Below are 26,791 nucleotides of genomic sequence, written 5' to 3' on the forward strand. Positions count from 1 at the left end.
GACATTTTCAATAAATCTATAACAACAGATATTCTATGTAATTATTAGTTCATAATGATGTTTCTGAAATCCACTCTATATCTTTTTAATAAATAAATATTTGATGATTTATTTATGCATATTGATGTAGTTGCTATTATTGCACTATATAATAATTATAGGTAGATGCGTATACGTCAGAATATAAGCTGCACCTAAGCCGGTTATTGGTCAAATCAGCCGCACAATGTTGCTTATTTTAAATTGCGACTTCCACTTTGTCTTAACGCTTATTATATATAATAATATGAAATAATTTAATATATATATATATATATATATTGTCACAGGCTAGGGTGTCTTGAAATTTGTCCCCCACTCATCATACTGACTCTTTCTCTCTCTCTCCAAATCAATGAAATAAAGAAATTTGAATTTTTTAAAAAATTAATAAAAATTAAGAATGGATAAAATAAATAATCTAGAGGGAATATTAATTCATAAAAATATTATAAAATATATATATATATAATTAGAATTTATAATTAAAAAGATATTTTGGTCAGTTCACAAAATTGGATAAAAACCTAATGAAATTGGCTCATTTCAAAAAACGAGCAGATATTTGTAATTATGTCAAATCACTTCTAATTTACCCAAATAATTGTTATAAAAATAGACATATAATTTATATTCGTAAATTTAAACTCATAATCTTTAGTTATGAGACCTCAACTTTAATCATTTACAAAGACTCATTGGCCCTTCTCTCTTTAGGTGGGGAGAAAGTGAAGTTTGAGAAAATGGGGAGGGCAAAAATGGAACACAAAATGAAGGAAGAACTTCCTTTTTCTTTAGTGAATGTGTGAAGATTAAGTAGGCAAGCTTTGGGAGAATCCTAACTTGCCCATTAGTTTCAATCAATCTCTCAAGGTATCAACATGTTTTGTTTTGTTGTTTGGGGAAAAGTAAAATTAGGGGAAAGTTTGAATAAAAAATAAATAATTCGTATAATCGCCTCAACGAACAAAGTTGTGTTAATATAATACGGTCCCTGATTGTATGACAACAACTGTTCTTATTATGGGGCCTACAACCAGAATACAGTATTTGAGTCGTTATATCATTTTGAAAATTCAAGTTGCAACAACGTCGTTGTTCTACATAATTCTTGACACAACGACAAATGTTTGATTTGTCGTGGTACTCCAGTTAAGATCATTAGACTGATTTTTACAGGAGCAACACATCGATTTTGAACTCCTATAAAATTCTGAATGTTACTATAATTATTATGAATAATTACATTTACATTCCATGATCTATGGTCTATCTACACAAACCATTTATGTTTCTTGAGTAAACACATAAACCACCCCTGGCAGCCTAAAAGGAAGGGGTAACTTGTATAATGTTGTTGACGTTTTTTAGAGATGTATATGTAATTATTCAAAAAAAAATAGGGGTGATTTGTGTAAATGATGATGACACTTTTTGTGGAGTCTAAGTGTAATTTTTCAAAAGGTATGAATAATTTATATAAATAGACGATAAATCAGGAGTATAAATATAATTATCCCTCATTTTTAAATACAGCTTTTAACGTAACAACAAACGTATGATTTATTAAAAATTTTGACTTACCCAATTTTTTTTCACAATAATAATAATAATAATAAGATAAGATAAAGTCAAGAAATTTTAGGTAGCATCTCACCCAATTAAATTCACATTTGTGCAAATTGTGGGGTGGGTGCAATCTTGGGGGGAAATTGGGTAGGCTCATACTGCAATCAAACATATTGTTAATATCTACTATGCTATCTAATTAATAATTGACTAATTAGACTTAGGTATAAGACAATTATTTTATCAATAAAAATTAAAAATTAGAAGTTGACAAAGATTGGGTCATTTTGGGTTATTTTACAAAAAGTGCAGTCGCCTTTCACTACACCACTATTATAACATATTTTTTAAGAGCATAATTTGTTTGATACAAAATATATATATATATATATTAAGATTAATTCTACCAAAACAATTTCTCTAAAAATAAGAATTTATGTTTTTTTTTTGAAAAACTTTTAAAATTATATTCTTTTTAAAAAATTTATTTTTTATGTCTGACCCCCTTTTATTAGGATCTGGATGAAAAATGCTAATATTAGCAAAAATAATTACATAAATATCCCTCATTTAGCATGCCCACATAATAATTTTGTATTATAAGTATGAAAATATATAAAACATATTAAATTATGAGTAAAATTAAAAATTTACGTAATTTTTTTGTTGACATCAATATTTTTCGTCCAAATCATAAGGGGGTTAGGTGTGAACGGAGAATTTTCAGAGGGGGTATAAGTGTAATTTCAAACTTTTTTTAAAAAAAAGTATGATTTTATATTTTTACATGGGGTTTAAATATAATTAACCCAAAATATTATAGAAAAGAATAGTATACTTAGTATAAATGAATATAGAGAAAAATGTGTAAAATAAATAAATAAATATAATATGATATTAATTTTGAAATATATAATGCAAATATATATAAATAATATTTTTTGTAATAAAAAAATTTGAAATGCTATATAATCACAAGTTAAAAGGAGGAAGAAAGAGAAAAGATGTGGGGGGAAGAAAAAATTTAGGTTTGACTTAAGAAATAGGCAAAAAGGGACAAGAAAAGAGTGAAGTCCAGATAAGCAAAACCTTTGGAATTGGTAAAATCTTGAAAGGAATGAATGAGCAATCAACATAAAGAAAGTGGGCACCAAATACCATCCACTTGCTTCCCTCTCCTGTCCAAAAATTCATTTCTTGTTATATTTAATTATCATACAATTTTTTTCCTTATAATAACAATTAAATATATTACAGGCGTGTTTACAATATCTTCTACTTTTATAACGTGAATAAATTAAAAATTTTAGGAGTTTTTTAAAATAGAAAAAAAAACCAGAGAAAAATTAAAGTTGGAGTGTTTAGGAAAGCAGATTAGCGTGTATAATCTTATCAATAAATTGCAAAAATTTATAGAAAGTTATTTATAATTTTTAGCTTAAATTAATTTTATTTAAGTAGTTTAAAAGCAGGACCGTAAAGCAAAAAAAACTACTCCTGCTTAATTTCGACTGCAAGTTAATAAGTACTTATTTTAAACAGTTGCAAGTATCCCAAGTGTACACGAATGAATTACAATAATAAAATATTAAAAACACAAACGGTGATAAAAAAAATAAATATTATTTTTTAAAAATAAATATGAATGAGTGCAATATAGTTAATAGTATTGTTCATATGTTTATAAGTACAAGATCCTACTTCAATTATTATTTTTATTTCTTTTATTTATTGTAATCCAGCTAAATTAGGCAATCTAATAATATTATTTCAATGCATAAGTTTTTTTCACATATTTCCAAAAATATCCTTATGAGGTTATTGATCTATACCAAGAATATAATTCTACGATAGAATTAAATAAATTATTTTTGCATAATATTACTAAGGAGATTTAATACTAATTGTCTTTAAATGATGCTGATGTGAGGCTACATGTTGACATTCTGAATTTACATAAATATCTCCAAAGTCATCAATAACCTCATAAATATCTACATTGTTACGTGGAGATAGAGAGAGAGAAAAATAAAAATAAATAAGTATTTGTTAAAAATAATATGTATATTTGTATTTGTTTTTGGAGATAATATAAAATAAGTATGGTATGTTTGATATTGTTTAGTCAGAAATAAAAACTATTGTTCATTGTCAAATCATGTCTCTTTTATATATATTTATATATATGTATATAATTCTTTTAGTTGTAAGGCCTATAACAATGTACATTTATTTTGACCAAAAATATATGAGGCACTGTTTCAAAACATCTCAAAACACCACCAAAACTTCCAAAACAAATCAAGGCAAACATTGTCCATGCTTTGGGCCAAAAATGAAACCAAACATTACGTTAAGATTCTTGCCTTTTATTTAAGTCGTATCTTGTCATAACTTCAACTTGTATATGTACAAACTCAACTCATGAGAATCATTCTAGATTAATGGTTACGTAAAACCGCACAATTCAAGAGTATCTGTAAATTTTAGCCCTTCATCCGACTTTTGACATTGTAACTATTCTTACAACCTACATGAGAGTCTTACAACCTTACTAACTCAAGTATCGCATGCCTATGATTAGAGCCTTCCCGGTGTTCTTTTTACTGACATACATGTTCGTCTTTTACTGTATCTATTAATGATGTCCAGCTTTCCTGATCACTTTGAGATTATTTCATAAATGAACAAAAAAGTAGGATAACCCATTCTAAACTCGAACATACAACGTATAACTAAAGTGATCATCGAGCCACAAAGATCTATTATTATTATTATTATACATGAGTAGTTAAAACGGAGTGCATGCAAGCGTCCATTTTTATTTATCACATAAAAAATTAATAAAATTAAAAAATAGTTAGCTATCGTTTAAATAAAAATATTAAATTTTTTTTTGGAGAAAAAAATAAGTGCCACAAATTTTATATATATTTTTTTCCAAGAAAAAACAATTAATGGTGGGAAATCAAAACAACTCATACATGATAAATATAAGTCAATCATTTTCAAGACAAGAAAACGAAAATTTGGCCAAGGACCAAAAATGCCAAGAAATGAGCCGAGGTTAGTTTGGTAAAATTACAGGGAATGGACGAGCAGCCTTCCTATAAACACCAGAAATTCAGTTTAATTTCGAACGGGAGAGGAGAAGAAGAAAAACACCAGAGAAAAAAAGAAAAAAAAAATAAAGAAAATAAAGAAATTAAAAAAAAAAAAAGGAAATACATACATTGGAAGCTAGCTAGAAATCTTTAAAAAATTCAGCAGGCGTTCTGCATTTGATTCTCTGGTTCCCTTTGGTGGAATCAGGGGGTCAAATAATCAATCTCCTTTTCAACCTCCCCAGAATTCCCTTCCTTTCTATTATTATATACATGCAAGTGTCTGAATTTGTTGTGTGTGTATATATGTGCATATACTTGGTGAAAATCCAATCTTGGAGCATTCTTGAAATGGGTTTATGATTTGATTGGGAAAAGATTGATTGAAGATTGGAATTTTTTTTCTTTTTTTTTTGGTTCTTGCTTTTTGGAGTTTTGGAGAAATGGGAATGGCGGAAAGTGAAGGGAAAATGGAGGGGTGGCTTTACTTGATTCGTTTTGATCGTTTTGGGCTGCAGTTTTCACGTAAAAGGTACTTTGTTCTTGAAGACAACTGCCTCAGGAGCTTCAAATCAATCCCCACTTCAGAGACGGAGGTGCACTCTTTGTTGTCATTTGTTCTTTGTCTTGTTTCAACGTTGCAAACATGCAGATACATTTGTTCAAGAATATTCTTTCTTTTCTTCTTTTCTCTTTTTTAGATTGAGAAGTTGCGTATTTTGATTGTGTTTCTTTGTTCAATGAGTTTGCTTTTTGCCATAATTGTGATGGTTGAATTTCAGATGTCAATTTCCTTGTGTTTTGTTCAGTTTTGGATTTATTTTTTCCTTTTTTGCTTTTTTGAAATTCTGGGGGTATGTGATTTGGTGGTGTCTATTTTATATGCTTCCATGATGATGTATGACATTCTATAAGCAACAATCTCCATCTTACTGTATTTCATAATTCTGATTTTTATTAAATTGAAAGCATCTCTGTTTTAGGAAATGTTAGAAGTCCATCATATTGGTATAAGGTTGATGTGTGGAGAATATGATGGCTGATAGCCATCCTACTCTGGGCCTTGGAAGAAAGAAGTTGAAATGCTATATGTAGTTTCATTTATAAGTATTTGAATTTTCTCTTTTAATTACTCAACTTTGATTGTTGAGCCCAACTGAAAACGCATGTCACTGAAGAAGCTCTTGGTTTTTCATGCTTTTAAATCTGGAGGAGACAAGAAAAAGACTTAGCTGCTAGTTCTATACGGTTGTAATTAGTGAGGGAAACTTGAGAGGTTTCCACTAATGCAGTCGTTACGTACGGAGCATGTTGTATGCTTCAATATCATAGACAGAAAGAGACATGGGCATCATACTGAGTAAGAATTATACGGTAACTGATGTTGAAAGCAAGGACTTGAGTTGCTACATAAATGTGGATATCAACATTTGTGGTAACATAAGATGTAACAATGCTTCTCAAATGCTCAAATGGGTATTCTGTCAATGCTATGTATATATTCCTTTACTTCTACAAATTCCTATTACTGCTATTGAGTACTGGAAATCTCTCAATTAAGTGGTTACTCTTAAAATAGGAATTTTTGGGCCATAATGATGTGGACTTGTGGATATTGAGCTACTTAGACATGATTTTTTCATAGAATAAAACGGCTCTGAAGCTATTGAGCGAAGCATAGAATGCGGTTAGTTAATAACTGGATCAATTTTCAAAAGGCTATAATTTGTAGTTCATCATTTTTCGCTAAACTCTTTGCATAATCCTTGAATTCTTTACATACTTTTCCATAAGTGTCCAGGTGCAGTTAAGTAAGAGTGTAAGACTATGAGAAGAAAAGTTTGGAGAGTCCCTCCTTTCATTCATGTTTAGGTAATGCATTGGTCATCGGATGATCAATTTCACAAATTTACCTCCGTTTATATTATACCAAGATCATGTGCTTGATTGACCATATTAGAGGAGCCAAAATATGTTTAATCTTGCACTAACTATGCTAGCCGAACAGATACATAATCTTGAAATCCACACATATGACATAGTTATGTACTCATAGACATGAGAAATGAAAGTTTGTCCTAAACCATTTATGTGACACATAATAGCATAAGAGACACATCATTTTGTTCCCGACTTCTTTTATAATGATATTGATTGACCATTCTTGTCTCAGGAGCCTCTGAGAAGTGCAATAATAGACTCCTGCATTCGTGTCGTAGACAATGGAAGAGGGAACCATCATAAGAGAGTATGTGATATACAAGTTACAACTAATTCAGTTTGCACCTTGATATACTAGCAAAGAGCCAAAAATATAAGCTTATACGATTTTCTTGTGACCTGCAGTTATTTTTTGTTTTCACGCTATACAACACTTCTAATCATAATGATACACTGAAGGTATGCCAATTTTTCATTTTAAATAAGTGAAGAATTTATGCTGATAGTACAGGTGGATGAGAATTTGATATCTAATTGTATAGCTTGCGGCAACCAGCTCAGAAGAAGCTGCTAAGTGGATACATTCTTTACAGGCTGCTGCAGACCCAGGAAATAATTTGATGTCTTGTTCCAGACGAAAATATCAGCCCTTTAGGTTAGTGTATTCTGCTTTGCCTGCATTCAAGGCGTAGATGTTTTAATTTCAAAATCTTGAAGTAACATATGGGAATTACTGTCTATGGATATGGTTAACAATTAAGACACTGATACAAAGCCCTATATGACTGTCAGAGATTAAAATTCATCTGTCTGTTAATCCTGGAAGATATATCAGTCCAATTCATTTGTGAAGTTTATTAGATAGGATGGGTTGATTATCTACATCGACCAATATTATGCTTAATCACCAACTTATATCTGAATATTCCCAAACATAACTACATAACACTTAAGACCTACATATGTTTGAAATTTGAAACCATTTTATTGTTTTTCTTTAAACTACATGCTTAGTATCTGCAAGTTTGTTGTTGGGGTGGCCATGGCTGTCTCTGTTGACCATTTTATTATTGCTTTTTTTTTTTACCTAATTGGAAACTGGACATGCCAGTTACAGAGATAAAACCTTTATTATGTGAGATTGAGCAGTAGTGTGCATCTTATATCATAAATTAATCAACTTCCTTCTGTTTAAGAGCCTTTATCTTTCTCCATTTCTTTCGCTGTCGCTCCCCCATGCATTTTTATTATGTAACTTGTGGTAATCATTGGAATCTACTATCCATTCACTGAAACTAACATCACCTTTTATCTTAAAGCTTAACTGTTTCAAGGAGAGAGGCAAAAGCATGTATTGATTGGAGTTCACTATCTTCATGGCATGTGGATGCAATGACCTCCGATGTAATAGCAGCTTCACCATGGAAAATATTTGGCTCTCAACATGGTAACCCCTGACTTTCAGTACTTTGATGTAGCTATTGATAGATGTTGTTCAGACATTATAGCTTATGTCCTTATTCTGGACTCCTCAGGACTACGTCTCTTCAAAGAAGCGAAAGACGAAGATCCAAATGGGAAGGTAGATTTTTCAGACTAGTTGATCCTTTGAGTTGACAAAATGACTGCCTCATTATGCGTTTCTCTATTGTTATTCTCAGCATTGGGATGATCATCCAGCCATAATGGCAATCGGAGCCATCGATGGAACTTCAGAAGCTGTTTTCCATACCCTTATGTCTCTTGGTACTTCAAGAACAGAGTAAGGCTGCTGGGAATTTTCCTTTTTGCAACTAGCTGCAGTTATATCTTCGACGAATAAGTGTTAGGTAATAAGTAAAGGCATAAATAACAGACGGGCATGTATTTGTGGATTTATTTGGGCTAACTGAAGAAAGCTGCAGATGTCACTGGCTGTTAAGTAATGCTATACACACTTCCCTTCCATGAAAATATCCAATCTGTCAATTGTTTTAGGAAATCTACTCCTTATCAAGCAGTCATTATACATAAATGCTGGACCACCGATACTTTTGGCATATAAGTCTTGATATATTGTTTTCATGATATAGGCTAGTGCTTGGTGTAAACTAGCATTCTTTTCAGGATTTCTTACATTTATGTACTTCTTTGCAGATGGGATTTTTGTTTCTACAAGGGTACTGTGGTTGAGCACCTCGATGGCCATACTGATATAATACACGTTCAACTGTATAACCATTGGCTACCATGGTCAGACTTGTAACTTCTGCAAATAATTCGTTTATGGATAGAAATAGTGTACTTAATCACCTTCCTGTTTGCAGGGCAACGAAACGAAGAGACTTTCTCCTGCGACGTTATTGGAGAAGAGAAGATGATGGCACATACGGTATATTGTTTACTGAGAAATTGGTGTCAACTTGATGCCTGAAAAGCGATTATTCTCACACAATCAGCTGCTGCTATTGTTGCAGTGATTCTGTACCATTCCGTGGTCCACAAAAAGTGTCCACCCCAAAGTGGATATGTTCGTGCTTGCCTTAAAAGTAATGTACGCTTTGCCTTGGAAATTCTAAATGCTACTTCTCGATCATTATTATAAGCAAGCTTAAGCTTCAGCACAAACTAGAGACCCTTTATCCCGGTCATTAATCATAATTATATGACATTTGCTAAAACGAATCATAATTATACGACAGTCATCGTTTCTGATCCTGGAAAAGAGAAGAGTGGATAATTTTTTATGTTATGTCGAAATAGAAACAAATTCCTTCACATATGTTTGATGGTATCTTATGTTGGATTTAATGCATCCTACCAAAAGTAAAGTCATCCCTCTAGTGGCCGTGATTCTTTTGGAAACTACATAGTACTTGTTAAGTTGCACTCTAAAATACACCAAGTTACCAATTCAACATGCTTTAGTTTGTAAGATAGCTTCTTCTAAACATTTATTGAAAGGCAGGATGAAGTCATTTCTCCTATCCTAGAGACAATATGGGTATTGGCTTATGAAGTCCAAGAGGAAAAGATTTTGTATGAACCTTGCGGACAGATTAGATGATTGCTGAAACTTAAGTAATTTTTTTTCATGGAGCATGTGACTGTGAGGAAATTAAGCAGCTCATTGAGTTAGATCTTAGATCTGCCTTACGATATTTGCACTTCTTCAGGGAATACAGGAAGAAGAAAACGAAATGCCAACTCAGTTTTTGGTATTTCTGGGTGAACTTTAGAAGTGCAGCAATAAAAGCTTGCTCAGTTATAAGCTAAAACTCATGGTTTATCAATATTTAAGGGATTCATTAAGTTCCAGAATAACACACTGAATAACATACAAGACTCTTTGAACTAAATAGATTTGGCTGTTTTTCTGAAGTTTCTATGTCTAATATTTGACATGCTGCTACTGGAAACTATGATGTCTTTCTTTTTTGCATATTGATTCTCTTCTTTATGTTCTTAAACGAGCAGGTGGTGGATATGTGATAACTCCAATCAAGCAAGGTAGAGAATGTGTCATAAAGCACATGCTCGCTGTTGATTGGAAGTTCTGGAGATCCTATTTGAGAAAAGCGTCGGCGAGATCTATTACTATCCAAATGCTTGGAAGAGTTGCAGGTGTGTGCAACTCCTATTTGTCAATAAAACTCTCTCTTTCTTTGTTTCCTTAACAGTGACGCTCCTTTGCAGCCTTAAGTGAGATGTTCAGAGCGAAAGCAGGAAATTTAAGCCATGGTTTTTTATCGGGAGACCTGCCAATGGATATTGGTATCCCTGAGAGTGAAAAGGAGGAGATCAAAACAGAAGTCAGCCTGAATAGGATACAGAAGAAAACAAGCAACGAGACTCCGCGACAGCGTTCAGGAGCTTCCAGTCTCGTAGGTCTAAACGATGCAGATGAATTTTTTGATGTTCCTGAACCTGCAGATGATGATCTATTAGAGAACGGATGGTCGTTAAACACAGTTCCAGAATCATGTTATGTGGTATTTCTAACTTCTGAAATCCTAATGTTGTTAATAAGATTCGTTGATGTATGAGTGGTCTAGCCTCTGACATGGTCCTTCTAATCTGAACAGGACAAGTACCAGCCAAAATTATCATCAGCTGCCAGCTTAGTGAAAAAATTGCAGGGTCTTGCAGGTTAGACCTTGGGGGAACAACTTAAGACACTGGAATACTTACTAACATAATGATTTACGATTTACTTTAAAACATCTTATGTTTGCAGTCCAGAAAAAGGGTTATGTTGACTTGCAAGGAATATCTTGGGAAGAAAGTGTGTTAAGCTGTTATGGCTCCACACTGCCGAAAGATACAACTTTTAACACCCCCTGTAGTTGGTCGGCATCCGATCCTTCCTCGTTCCTTATCCGTGGTGCTAATTATCTAGAAGACCACCAAAAGGTTTCACTTTTACTTTGAATTCTTGTTGTCTGGTAAAATTATGTTGCAAAATTCCGGGGTGAAAATTATTTTTATCGTATATTTGTCATTTGATCAATCTTCATGGTGATTTAACAGCAATTAACTTCAGAAAAGCATAAAATTGAGAAGTTTTGGACTTGCATGAAGGCAAATTTTTTCAATCTGTAACGGCCAAGTTTCACGGGGTTTTGCATTAATATTCGATCATATTGATCAAACAAATGAAATAGGCATGGCATAAAGACAATGAAACCTTTTCTCTCAGAGGGATTAAGTTCTAAATTATGGCTGATAAACTCTTTTTGGCTGGAAACATGCACATGCCTGATGCCTTGCAGATCAGAAGAAATTTTACTATTGATTATACCTTATTATCCCTCTACCGTCAATGAGATTTTTTTTGGACCTCTTTATTCACGAAAATTTCTCTGTTGTCAGATCACAGCGAAAGGCACTTTGATGCAGATGGTTGCAGCTGACTGGCTAAGATCTGACAAGCGTGAAGATGATCTCGCTGGCCGATCTGGAAGCATTGTTCAGGTTTCTTACATCTTTTTCAAAAAAAAAAAAAATGAATGATTATGCCACTGCTCATTTTATTTACTTTGGTGTTACTATTGGGAGGCGCAAGGATTAGGGGGGGGTTTGGCAGCATTAGGTTGCATTCTTCGATATTATTGGACTTATAGTTTGTGCAATAACATTCTTGGATAATCTGACATCCTAGTTCAATCGAAACTGTGCAGAAATATGCAGCAAGGGGAGGACCAGAGTTCTTTTTCATCATTAACATACAGGTAATCTTACCACTTTTTACTTTATTGTCCGTTCATTTCAACTAAAGTTTAGAGTACATCTCATCACCGGTGTCTGAATCAGGTTCCTGGCTCAATCACATACAATTTGGCCCTATACTACATGTTGAAAACTCCCTTACACGAAACACCTCTGTTGGAGCGTTTTGTCAATGGAGACAATGCATTTCGAAATTCAAGGTTCAAGCTCATACCGTACATCTCCAAGGTTCGTGTGCAATGAAAAAGAAGCATAACTGTCAAAACGTATTAACATTTAATTCCAAAGTTTTCTTAGTATTTCCAGAAACTGCAAAATCTTACACATCTGAGGTGGTTTCACAGGGGTCTTGGATAGTAAAACAGAGTGTCGGAAGGAAAGCTTGCTTGGTAGGTCAAGCGCTCGAAATCAACTATTTCCGAGGAACAAACTACTTGGAGGTAAAATGCAAAAACTACTTGTAAAGAATTTCTGTTTCTCCTTCATGTGTGTTTGTTTGTGAGATTTTCTCCGAAACATATTTCAAACGAATTTTACTATCGCAGTAAACATGTCATATCGAACTATCATTCGAAAATGATTTCTATCTCATCCAAACTCATCCTCGTTTCATTTTTTCTCATTGAGATGAGATAAGATGCTAGCAATCACAGTTAGTTATCCTGAATTTCCAATGCATTTGAAATTTTCAGCTTGGTGTCGACATTGGATCATCAACAGTGGCAAGGGGTGTCGTAAGCTTGGTTCTTGGATACCTCAACAATCTTGTTATCGAAATGGCGTTCTTGATACAGGTATATCAGCATTACCTTCTCATAGATCTATGAAGTTTCATCGGTTAACAAGATATTGAATGTAATAACGAATATGAGATAGGGATGGCAACAGTTGAACCTGACCCGCCCAAGTAATGGATTTTGATTTTTACACCTGGCCTTAACCCATTAGGGTATTTTTATATGAATCATAGATGTATTAATCATAGACCCTATCCATTGTCATCCCTAAGCCCGAACCTCATTGTCGGTTCTAAATCTTGATCTAACTTACATGATTCTCGCCTCCACAAACAACACATACGTATGCTTCACCAGAAACTAAGTTAACGAAAGGGAATCGTACAACTATGAAGCCTATAAGAACTGAGTTTTGTGTTTGGACTTTTCAGGGAAATACGCCCGAAGAGCTGCCGGAGTTCCTTCTTGGAACATGTCGGCTTAACCACCTGGACGCAGCGAAGGCTGTCTCGACCGACTCGGTCCGCATCGGATAAGAGAAAATAGATACAAGTATGAGCAATCATAGAGCTAAGCTCAAATAAGAGAGAGCCTCAGACTGATTCATGAACACTGTATAGTTGTAATTCTTTTCTCTGGATCCAATCAGTTTGAGGGCATTTGAGTAGTATTTATTACATAGCTTTAGAAATTATGCAGTAGTGTTCTCCCCCACTAGCAGTATTCTTTGTGACATGTAGTTCTTTGTCACACAATCAAGTCAATAGTTGTTCTAACTACACTCTGACTCGAGAGAATTAATGTAGTTAGAGATTTGAAATCCCTTCTGTTTCTCTCTCTCTATACGTATAGGTACGTATTTATAAGTTATAGACAATTATAATAATTATCACCTTTTCAAGTGTACAAAGGGTTATTCAACAAAATTGTTGGGTCGCCCCAATCGACCAGACCAATCCAAACCGCACAGCAATTAGCGGGTTAAGGTGCGTTTGTTTCGTTTTTTCAAAAAATTTTGAAAAGTAATCGAGTTTGATTTTATATTTATGTGGACTGCATAGACCACGATCAATCACGATGTTGATATTAATAATAATAGAATTCCTTGTAAATTCATATAGAAGTATTGATAATACATAAATTAATATTCAATATAAGTAACAATTACAATATTTTTATTGATATTGTGAAATATATATAAATATGTATGAAAAAGCTTCGGTTATTGTAATCTTTTATATTTTTTATGCAATTAATAAATGCAAGATTCATCGTATTATATCATAATATGATTTCATAATCATCTTAATATCTTTTTTTTTATTTTAAATAATATCTTTTTTACAACTTTTTACAATCCGGTTCTGAGTTGGGTTACCCCGATTCAGCCCACTGTGTATCTTGATTCGTGTCTTTGAAGTGGGAGCAACGCCTGTTGTTTCCCGCTATTCTCAACAAAAAGAAATACAGATATAATTTATTGACATATTTTTAATAGACGCTTTAAGTTGTTTCCGCTTTTAAAAGAATTATTTTTTTCTGCGCCTGCTCTTGCTCGCGCTTTATGTGACTTAGGTCATGACAGAGCCGCCAATCTGGGTTCGGGCCTCAAGTGAGTGGGCTTTTATTTCGTAGTATGTAAAATATGTAAAGCCCGAAAAAATCTCCCCACACAAGGGCCCAAGGCCTAGTTTTTTATTTTATTTTATTTATTTGGATGAATAAAAATAAATGAAATCTTGTATCCTGATGTAAGTATTTTAAATATTTCGAGGGTATTTTTGTTTTTGTCTTTTATTACAATTAAAATTATGAGGCGTGCACCGTTGGATCTGACTCATGGTGATGTCACTGAAGTTAATCCAACGATGAACAACCATGTAGGTATGAATTATTGTAACATCACATAATACAGATATTTTCAAAATATCAGTAATTATAAAACTTAATGAAAAATAATAAAAAAAATCATAATTATAAATGAAAATGATGGGAAGGGTTTTGTGCAGTGTAATCTTTCAAAAACATAGAACTAATAATTTCCTAAGAAAATTAGGAATCTCATAGTTGAGTTCTTCAAAAGGATGCCTTTATTAATTTATTTATTCTTTTATATGCTAATATAAACAAAATTTACATGTATAATATATAATAAAAAATCATAATATTTCCACTTAATAATAACTTTTAAAAATAAAATAAAATAAATTTCTGGCTTTCTCCTTTACTTATTCGAATAAATTAGTTCTCGTTGTTTTTTTTGTACTCTTTTAATTACTTTTCTTTAACTCGTAAAATGCTACCGATCTGCAGTTAATTTAATTGAAAATTTAGAATAATTTAAATATTTATATATATATATATATATATATATACATATTCCCACTTGCCCATGATTTTTGAATTTATTGGATAGATTCTTTGATTTTTGGTCGATTGGAAATGTTCCCTATGTCCAAATCTATCTTTAGCCCGACACATTTGATTTGAATCGTTGCATGGGAAACCAATCACGTCGTGTGAATTCCCACTATTGCCCCCCCGAATGAATCTCCAACTTCATCCTAAAATCATGGATGTGATGCCCACATTGGTCATTTCAACATCAAATTTTGAATTTTCCACAACGTTGTCCTCACGTTAATGGTTTTCCCATGTGGGCACGTGACATGCCCCATCCTTATAAAAACGAAGCAATTAGATGGATAAAAAAGAAATTGAAATTCGAATTAAAATAGGGTATTGTTCGCTCTAACCTTTTATGCAATTGTAATTAACTGTGTTTATTCTGAAAAGATGGCTCTTTAGAAAGAGACGAAGGCTCTACGACTTATAAGCTGCTCAAACTCTTCTTTTTGCAACAAATATGTTGCGCTTGCCTACATAAAAATACAGGATAAATTATAACAAACTCTCATGAGATTTGTTATAGTTATAAATACCTCCTCATTGTTTGAAAATTTACAAAAACCCTCCGATCGTCCAACAAATATTCCCCCTATAATGGGCTTTCACAAAAGTGTATTTGTTGGATGATTTTTTTTTTTTTAAATAAAGTACCCGAAGGTGGAGGAGGCTTTTCGGGATCTCCATCCCTTCTTCATTGAAATTAAAATAACATTCATCACTACATCATTACTGCAACACAACATAAAAAGAAGAGTACTACTCCTTTACATTGTAACAATTTCTTCCAGCGACATCATGTTTTTTGTTTCTACCATCTTTTCTTATTCTCCTTGTATGAATTCTTGAACCGCAGAGCTACTTCTCTATTTCATCACTCGAATTTTCTCCTCCGTGTTCCTGACCAGGTAATTCGGTTGCTCGTCAATGGGGAATTGATTTCTAGGGCAGTCTGACTGTAGTGGCCAGCTGCTCTGTAGAGTCTATATCAACGTGGTTGCGATTGGTCAAGCAAATTGGGTCACAAATCTTCAAAGGCATGACAGTACTGACCAAAATCTCCCCCTTATCTGAATTCTTTTGAGAAGCAAGGTAGCGTTTTCCACATGTGATTACGCATGATAATCACACATTTGATTTGTATTATTGAAACTTGGTATTTATATTGTGCACTCTTGATTTATGGGATAATATATCCTACGTTAGAGGTGGAATACACTATCCCATTAATTAGTCTACTTAAAGTTCAAATAATTTTCGCAATTCATATATTCACTCATTATTAAGTTGGTCTGTTGTTTTTCATTTTTCAATGAAAAATACTTTTTTTATTTTGAATTTTTTCTTGTGAACTACATATATATGTATGGTCAAAATAATGTTCTTTAAATTATAATAATTTAATAAAAATAATAATTACTCCATCTTTTTTGGGACATTAAAAAAAAACTTGATTTTTTATTAGTTATTAAATTTCAAAAAGTAAAATTTTTTATCATAATCTTATAATTTGTTTTAAAAAAATTAAACCTTTTGTTCTCTCTCTTTCTTTTTTAATTGAATGTCGATTTTGAGCTTCTACTTCGTATGAATGTAAAAAAAAAAAAAAAAAATAGAAATATCTTGCAAGAATTATTATTTTAAAAATTATATTTTCAATAAATATTGAGAGAATTTTTATCTTTTGTAATTATTGAGAAGCTACAATATTAAAATAAAAATAATTTAAAAAACGATACCCTTAATGGTCTCTTTACATTTAACTATATTTTCTGATCCATTCAACCAAACACTATATTATATTATCATAAAAAATATCACACACATAATACGGCAATCCAAATACTATATAACAGATGGTGAAATTAGTTATCGTTCCAATCTCCATCCAACCAAAATCTCACCATATATGCCTAATTCTATCACATGAACTAGACGAAGTCGAAGGGTATTTTTGTATTTCAAACAATGATGAGGTAATTATAATTATAATAAATTTTATGAAAATTTGTTGTAATTTATCTTAAAATATAATATATGTATATCCGATAGGCATGGGGAGACTTTTTTGAGGAAAACAAAAAGATCAATTGAAAAGTTTTTCATCGTAAGTACTTTCAAAATTACTAAAACAGAAAAAGGGTAAATTGCATAACACTCCTTGTGTTTTAGAAAAATAGCGGGAAACTCCCTATGTTATGTTTATAGATAAAAAAATTCCTGTATTATTTAAAAGACGGTAAAATACCTCTCTCTATTAGAAATTAATGAAAGTGCATTTCACACGCTTAAATGAGAGTGGGTTTTCTTTTTAATATTTTTTTTATATTATTTTATATTTGTAAATATCTATTTTACCCCTTTATTAGATGTATATGAGAAAATCACTATTTTAGTTTAAATATATTTTAATAAAATTACATATTATTGATCAATTTTATTTATTATTTAGTTTGATATATTTAATAAATCATATTTTTTTATAAAATATATTAACTAAATATTAAGATACTTAAAATATATATAATCTTTAATTAAATTTTAAATTAACAAATCACAATACAAAATTTAATATACTAAAATTAACTTTTCAAGTTTAAATATTTATATGGATATAAAAAAAATTGATTATAATAAATATATTGATAACAAACTTAAATATTATTTAACTTAAAAATATATTTTAATAAATTATATTTGTAAATAATATTTAATTACAATTACCATGTTTTAAAAATAAAATTGAATAGTTCTTTTATTATTTTAAATTTTGAAAAATTAATTTATTTTTACTTATTTTTCAAAAAAAATAAATTTTCAAATTCAGATCTGTTTAATGTATATATTTATAAACAAAATTTATATTAAAAAAAAAAAGAGAAATCATCGTTTTGCCGACATTTCCGGCCAGCCCGCTGCCTCCCCCCACCTCCTTGCCATGAATTTGGACGACGGGGGTCGCCAGACCGAGGGGCAACGGCGAGGTCGCCCAGCCGTCGTGCATTTTACTTGCAGAGGGGCCACTACGAGCTAGGCAACCTCGTCGTTGCTCAGGGAATGGGCAGCAACGTTGGTCGCCACTTTATAATATATATATGTTATGTATAACTATATATATAGATATATAAATGGACATATATATAAATGTATATATATACGTAACTATATGTATATATAATATAAAATATATACTTAAAAATAATTTAAAATTTGGACTATTCATTCTTATCTAATAAAGATCAATGGATGGGGGTAATTTGCATTATTTTAAAAAATAAAGGAGTTTTTTTTTCACTTATAAAATTAACATATGAGATTTTTAGCTGAGAAATTAAAATACAGGGGGTTTGTGCAATTTAACCAAAGAGAAAAAAATCCAATTTAAGTATTTCTTGAAAAATAAAATCAGCCTTTTTTTTTGTGGAAAAAATTATTCAATTAAGCAGCACTTTGCGTTGAAACTTCAAGTTATGTTTAATTATACAAATATCTTTACACTTTTTATAAAATTATAAATAAATTTTTAAAATTATAATTGTGATTACAAATATAACATATATTCAAAAATAAAATTTTGCAAAAACAGCCTATCATTATAATTTCATAAATGATAGGGGTATTTAAGTAACATAATGTTAGGGACTGTCCATGTAATTTATCTAAGAAAATAAGTATGAGCTCAAATTATATTTTCCTTTTTTACCCCTATAAAGAAAAAAAGAGGAGCCAATGAGGTCTGACTCAATTGGTGAATTGCTAAGGCCCCATGACCTTAAAGATTATAGGTTCAAAGCCCACTATATGCATGAGATGTTGTTCTACTGTATATTAAATAGTGTGTGTTATTTAAATTTTATTTATATAATATTATTTATTAGTGTACGATTGTAGTAATTGTCTTTATTGGTTACTGATATTTGATAAGAATGATTGTATAAATTTAAAAAAAAAAGAAAAAAAATTGGTGGGGATAAAATCTCACATGAAAATATCACTATCACTACCAAACGGCGCTTAAAGCGGCAGTCACCGTCTGAATTTATTATTTTCCACATCACCATCACTTTGTTCAAAAATTTAAATGTCAGTGACACATGGCACAATCACATGGCCCCGTATTACCTGATTTTGTGAACCACCTCCACATGTTTGTGGGACATTTATGTCATAAAGATCCAAAAAAATATTGCATATAAAATATTTGAAATACACTTGACATATATATGTATATATTAGTCACCGTAACGCAAAATACTTGTATGTATATAATTTGATAGATACGACACACATTTTAAAGCAAAAATTGATATGTAATTAACAGGGGAACAAGTAATGAATATAAGAAATAAAGGTTGCGATTCGATCGATTTTTATTGCGCGAGGTATTGTCGCTCTGATTTCGTAAAAGCCTCACAAGTTTGTTAAAAAGTGCCTCACTCAGGAGAGAAGGTCTTGAAACTTATGGGTCACCTAAGCTCATCTTCTGTAATCAATGCTGGATGCTTGCCCACATCAATTAATGAAAAAATAAAAATAAATAATACTATAATGACGATTAAAAAATGACGTGAATTGTTCGAAATAAACCTACGTCATTTATATTGGTACAAATATTTAATGCCACAATTGATATTTTAAAATTTTGGTATTGCGATATCACAAACTGTGGGTTGTAAGTGGGAAGTATCTTTCTTTTTTATATTACTACAGCAAAATTTCTTCATTAGTCCCTCATCTTTACTTTACATTCCATTTTAGTCCCTTTAAATGCAATAAATATATTTTATGTTTAGGTATCAACATATTTTTTTCATTATATAACTAATTGATTTTTCTTTGTGAAATTTAAAGAATATATTCAACTTGCATTTGTTAAATTGTTGATTTCTTTTTCTTTTATTGGTATTTCTGTTTTGTTTAGTTATAAAAAATGATATTATTGAAGTACATAATATATTTTATTTATTGATAAATTATTTAACACATAAAGTTATTTTAATTTTACCTCCCATTAATAGAATATTCCATCCAATTTAATTAGATTCTGTCAAAGACACTCATCCACCGTTAAAACCATCAAATACCCCCTCATTTTAAAAATTCAATTTGAGTGCACGAAAATAACCTTATATCTTAATAAAAGAATAAATTTATTAAATACATATTATATTAAGGAAAAAAATATATTATTTCTATTAGATGAATATAAATAAAAGAAAATACTTCAAATATGAAACCTTTGGGAGAAAAAATATTTAGAAAACTATATACAACGAAATTATCAACTAATTTAATCTTTCATATAAATTTTATAGTAGGAACGTTGGTTTTTTTTGTCAACTGCAAAACTATGTTTCTTTACTAAAGAATTTCACGTAAAAATTTGGTGATTCGATCCCATGATTTAATCTAATAATAATAATAATAAAATGACCAAGTTTGAGCTCATTGAGTTCGAGTTTGACTCGTTGTCACCCCTAACTCCCACGATGCAGCCACATGACTCTGCGTCCGTTTGAGTTTTAGATGAGTTGGGCCGCCTATTGGGCCTTTCTCGACTCTTCTGGGCCACTCCGTTTGGACCGCCTGCACACTATCGCTAGATTTAGGGGCATCAATATCATTAAATTATTTATGTTCTGAAAATAATTTAATATCATATTTGTTAATATTTTAACTTAAGAGAAGCAATATGATATATGGAATATAATACGGGATAAAATACATGTATTTATTTGTTAAGAAATAAAAATATTAATGTCCATTTAGATTAAAATTTTAAAATCAGGGGAGCGTTTGAAAATTTCAATAATAAACGGGGTCTTTTTATACTATCTCTATAGTACAAGGGGACAAAATGAATTTACCCCATTATTTAATTGAATTATTTTAATTTAATTTTGGACAATAGTTCTAGAAAAAATTCAAATGCAATATTTGACTAACTCATCATCATCATTATATGTATATTTTTCTAAATCATGCATGAAAGTGCTAAATATAAGAAATTATAGGCCTGATTTACGGGGAACGTTGACATTTGATGTGATCTTCCAAGATCTATATATTATTATTTAAATTCAAGATATATATAAAAATAAATATATAGATATTAACATATAAAATATTATCACCCACATTTTTATTTTTTTTTTTCTCAAATGGCTTATGCATATATGCATGCGGGGCCTCTCAAGTTTAGTTCAAAAGATAAATTTAATATTTTAAACTTATGATAAACTTATTTTTGTATTTTGATCTAATAATAATTTTTATTATTGAATATTTGATATATATATATATATATATATGTGTGTGATTAATTTTTAAATTCGTTAGTCATTAATTGTTGGTATGAACCTATTTTTTCTGCTGAAAAAAAATTTACTCTTGACGGCAATAATAAAATTATATATTAAAATATTTAACAGTTTGAGCGTCACGTTTTGATTGTAGTCCCATCAAAAAAATAGTCATAGTTATGTCATGTTCATATTATAATATTTATAATATATAAACTTAAATATTTATATCAATAAAATGATTTTGATTATTCAAAATTTTAGACGCACATTTATTACGAGGAAGTTAACTCTTTCGCTCCAATCTCAAATAAAATTAATTTTATTTTCAATGTGTATATGAGGATAAATATGATAAAAAAAAAGTAATTAAATTACCGCAGAAGCCTTTTATTAAAACAAAAGTTAATAGTTATGGAAATTTTACTGATAAAACTAGAAGAAGTATGGCTTTTTATTATGGTTAATTATCATTATTAAAAGCAAAAAATTCGACGAATACTAATTAGTTATGATTGCGCAACGACTATTACCCGTTGTTTCTACAAGTGACAAAACGTTTTAGATACTAAAAAACAGTGGCAAATATTTCGTTAATGTGTAAAACCATAGTTAATATTGATTAATTCTGGACAAAACTTATACTATGTTTGATTTCATATTTTGGCATTTTTCGAAACAAGATAAAACACACCCAATATTTATTTTTGTATTTTTTACACCTTATCTGTGTATTTTTTATTTTTTAATTTTCTATATATAATATATATACTTATATATATAATATAAAAGAGATATGATTTAACAATGAACAGTAATTTTTTATATCCAAAAAATACAATATCGCTATTTTTATATATACATATTTATATATAAAAATATATATAAAAGAGATATGACTTGACAATGAACAGTGATTTTTATCTCTCAAATCCCAACATCAAACCTACACCACTTATTTTAAAATATTTTAATTATCTCAAAACACAAATCCAAATATACCATCTATCTCCAACACACTTATTTATCCCTATTTTTCTATCTATCTCCAAAATACTAAAACAAAACACTCAAAACACAAATCCAAACACTATGTTAAGTTTTTCGCATTGATTAGGATTTTTAAGCCATAGTAATTCATAATTAGGGAATAATTAATTTTTTTTTAGTGTTAGACGTATGTATTCGCTCAAATATACAGTTGGTCATGTAATTTTGGTATTTTTATTTTTATTTTCTTAGTATTGCAAAAGAACCCTATGATTGACATTTCGCAATGTTGGTCCTTTAGATGCCGAATTTTGCAAAAGTTGTCGGAGTAAATCATTTGCGACTTACGTGGTTTATTTAAACTGAGGCTATTGTTTTGATTGATTCACTTTTATAAACGTGGACGAAAAAATTACAAAAAAAAAATAAAATGACATGAGACATGATTTATTCCAACAACTTCAATAGAATCCAGCACCAAAAGGATAAAAATTGCAAAATATTAAAAGTTACAGGATTCTTTTGAAATTTTTAAAAATATAAAAGATAAAAAATATCAAAATCGCGAGAGACACATGATTTATTTGGACAATTTTTTGCAAAATTCAACATGAAACGGACAAAAATCAGTTACAAAGTTACGTGACTATTTTACAAACTTAGAAAGATAAAGGATAAAAATATTATAGTATTAAAATTAGAGAAGAAAAATATACTGAGGTCCGTATGTACTATGCTGTATATAGAGATACAATCATACAATTGTATGTGTACTGTACCAAGTGTAGAAAAGAAGAGTAGATACGTAACTTTGCTAGGTATGGGAGGTGGAAAACCGTAGGGTATACGTAGTCACGAGTCAACTACGGCGATATTACAACCACCGACGCCGTATAAGGACCGGCTCTTGCCGGTTGAGGTTTTAATGTGTGAGGGTCTGTCACCTGGTACACCCGGTGGCACTGTCGGCGGGAATCCGTGTCGGTACCGACACTCCAGATCTTTTACCGGTATTTTTAGTTGGCAATAAATTATATTTGGTTGCTTCCAATTCTTACAATGCTTAAATTAGACAAAATGTGTTTTCAAATTTTGATAATGATATTTTTGTTTTTTTTAATGAGAAAAATAAAATGAATTAAGTTGATATATATATATAATTTCATCATACAAAATAAATAAATATATATTTAATTATTCTTAAACTCCCTTTAAAAATGTAAAATTATATTTTCTCCCAAATAAATTTTGAAATTACGCTTACACCCCTTCTGAAAGTTCTTCATTTACACCTGTCCCTCTTTTGTTAGGGTTCGACTAAAAATATTGACATTAGCAAAAATAAAATTCATAAATTTTTAATTTTGTCCGTCATTTAAAATTCTCATGTACATTTTTGTACTTATAAATTGATATGTAATATATACATGTGGAATGAGGTTAACATTATTATCTTTTTTCTTATAAATACAAAATTATTACGTAATAATATTAAATGAGAAGTAAAATTAAAATATATATAATCTTTTTACTAATGTCGGCATTCTTCGGTCAAAACTCTAAGAAAAAGAGGTTATGCATAAACAGTGAATTTTCGAAGGGGTTGTAAGTATAATTTTAAAACTCTTTTGAGGAAAAGAGTAATTTAAAATTACAAAGGGGTCTAAGTGTAATTTATAGATAAACTTATCGTACGAAATAAATAAATAAAAAATATTCACAATCGTTGCTCAGAAAAATGTAATAATATGCTGGAAAATTGTTCTTTTGAACGAAATATTTATTTTTTGACGTGAATGAAACACTGCAGATATATTAAAATCAAAATTACAGATATTTTGGTATAATAAATAAATTTTTAAAATTAAATATTCAGTTTAATGAGATACCGTCGACACGATTAACTTTGTTTTATATTTCAATAAAATTTATTATCTCATATTTATTAAATTTAAAAAAAACCCAATTTATAAAAAAATTTGGAAAATTATTTCTATAGGGTTGCATGTGGATGATCAGCCTATGCACGTGACTTACAACCAAAAAAGGATTTTAATTAATTTGTAGACCATCTTGATATTCTTCACCCTTTTAACATGCAAAGGCATTATTTTATCACAACCAATTAATTGATAAAATTATTTAAATTGCAGTAATTCAATTTTGTAAAATATATGTACATATTTAAAAATAAATAAAAGCTAATCCCATAAAAAAATATAAATAATTATAGAAAATTATTTTGGCATCCAAGAATCTCGCAATTAACGTACCAAAAAATAAATAAATAAATAACGTCGATAGAAAATTTCAAGAACTACGTGTCTCGATATTTTCATCATAATTTTGTCAAATCATATAAATCAAGAAATTCAACTTATTAAATTCATTTTTTTTTTCAAATTTTTATTTTATTGGTGAAAAAAAGAGACATTTTCTTTTGTTTTGGTGTAAAGATTTGTTGGATCATGTGGAATTTGAATAGGGGGCATGTGAGTTTTGGTAGGCATATTTGGATTTTTTGGTAGTAATTATGATATTATAAATTAAGGAGCAAATCAAGCAATAATTGTCTGAATTTGTCAGTCTCATGTTTGGACTACCAGACACATGACTATAAATATGTCTATTTTATAATATTTAATTTAATAATTATAATATACTTTTTTAAAATTTATCATAATTATAAATACATTTATCGTTATTTAAAAAATTACAAATACTCTATAGGATTGACGATCGTGTATCAAATACCCTATATAATGAGCTGTCTCGAGAGGTATTTGTTAAGTAATAATTAATATTATTAGTATTTATAATTATGAAAAATATTAGAAAAATTTATTGTAAATTATTATATATATAGATATATATTTTAATTTCTATTAATTTAAAATTATGGATGAATGATCAATCCCACCTCACCTTCACCTCAATAAATATCTATGCCTCCATCATTTTTGTAATGTAGGAAACTTCCAATCTATGCAATTATATTAGGTCTTATTTTATAAATAATTTAAATAATTTAACAAAAATATTATTTTAATTAAAAATATAAATTCCCCTCTCATTAAAAGGATTTATATATTTATTTAAAATCCTAAAATAATTAAAAAATAGAATTAAAACGTTTGGCAATTCATTCTAATTCAAGAAATTCCATAATAAATTATTGCTTTTTAAAAAAAAAGTTATTTTTTTAAACTTGCCTTTTGGAGTAAGTCCGTCGGTGATAAATTGTATTTAATTCTTAATTATTAATTTAAAATAATATCATAATAAAATATAAGATGATGGAAAAATATACGACATTAGACTAACACTTATTGTCTTAGCCATCTTTCTTTACATAGCAAGAAAGGAGTATAATTCTCAAAACATGGCAGCATAGTGGTGAAGGTCGAATGTTTTATTTGAATTAAATATGTTTAAATATGCACTAAAAAAATACAAATTTTTATTACAATTAATTATTATAGTTAAAAATAAAAAAAATTAAAAAATACTAAGTAATTACGATTGTTCAATGAACTATTAGTCGTTGTTTCTGCTAGCAACGCAACATTAGTTGTCATTAAACACAAAGGTTAATTACACTTAGATCCCCTCTAAAATATAAAATTACACTTTTCTTTTTAATAAAATTAAATTCTACTTACGCCCCTACAAAAAATTCACTGTTTACACATAATCCTCTTTGTTAGATTGAAAGAAAAATGCCTACGTTAGCAAAAAAGAAAAATTTCATAGCTTTTATTTTTACTTATTATTTAATATTTTCATGTAATAATTTTGTTCATATGAAGAAAAAAATATAATGATGTTAACATCACTCTATATATATATTATATTTATCCCTTTATAAGTATAAAATTATACATGAGAATATTAAACGAATGACAAAATTGAAATTTATGTACTTTTTTTTTGCTTACATCAATATTTTTCATCTAAACTCTAAAGGAAGGGGAGTAAATGTAATTTCAAAATATTTTTTGAAAAAAAGTGTAATTTTAGCATTTTTCAAAAGGCATGCAAGTGCAATTAACCCTAACTACAATCAGTGACAACATGGAAATAAAAAACATAGTTGTATTTTTTACTATGCAAATAACGTCGTTTATATGGTATCATTTTTGGTCAACTAAAAAATCACGATGCTAATCTTACAAAGAGCCCCATAGTATGGTATTAAATAAATGCAATTTTCTCGCATTCTTTTACTGCCCGATGATTAAGATTTAAAGAAGATACGTTCTGTAAAATCAAATTTGATAAATTAAAAAGTATTACATTGAACTTGCAAATGTTCTATACTGTAGTACCAAAAATGCAATTTTTAACATAGTGCATCTACGAGTGAGGTGCCACCTCAGCATTTCCGTGCTAAAAATATATTTATATATATATTTTTTCTAAAAAAGGGAAAATGAAAGCAATCTTAGTATTATTAATTAGTGTTGGTTAAGGAGAATAATTATATGAATTTAAA

The 26,791-nt window shown here is 29.8% G+C and overlaps 1 protein-coding gene across 3 annotated transcripts; it reads left to right on the forward strand.

Annotated features, from left to right (window-relative positions):
- On the forward strand, positions 4,741 to 13,421 carry LOC105161094 (protein ENHANCED DISEASE RESISTANCE 2). 3 transcript variants are annotated; one of them, XM_011078668.2, is made up of 20 exons: positions 4,741 to 5,308; positions 6,886 to 6,960; positions 7,059 to 7,112; positions 7,196 to 7,308; positions 7,973 to 8,100; positions 8,189 to 8,235; positions 8,315 to 8,415; positions 8,790 to 8,885; positions 8,960 to 9,024; positions 9,110 to 9,181; positions 10,110 to 10,256; positions 10,329 to 10,624; positions 10,718 to 10,781; positions 10,870 to 11,045; positions 11,505 to 11,606; positions 11,813 to 11,863; positions 11,946 to 12,089; positions 12,206 to 12,301; positions 12,554 to 12,655; positions 13,030 to 13,421. In XM_011078668.2, exons 1-20 carry the CDS (start codon positions 5,156 to 5,158, stop codon positions 13,132 to 13,134), a joined length of 2,187 nt encoding a protein of 728 aa, XP_011076970.1. In that variant the 5' UTR covers positions 4,741 to 5,155; the 3' UTR covers positions 13,135 to 13,421. The 3 variants fall into 3 exon arrangements, with proteins under 3 accessions (XP_011076970.1, XP_011076971.1, XP_020549114.1); XM_011078669.2 differs by having other exon boundaries at positions 7,247 to 7,308; XM_020693455.1 differs by lacking the exon at positions 4,741 to 5,308 and adding an exon at positions 5,415 to 6,584.

The sequence above is a fragment of the Sesamum indicum genome, linkage group LG4 (assembly GCF_000512975.1).
Source record: "Sesamum indicum cultivar Zhongzhi No. 13 linkage group LG4, S_indicum_v1.0, whole genome shotgun sequence".
Classification (NCBI taxonomy): Eukaryota; Viridiplantae; Streptophyta; class Magnoliopsida; order Lamiales; family Pedaliaceae; genus Sesamum; species Sesamum indicum.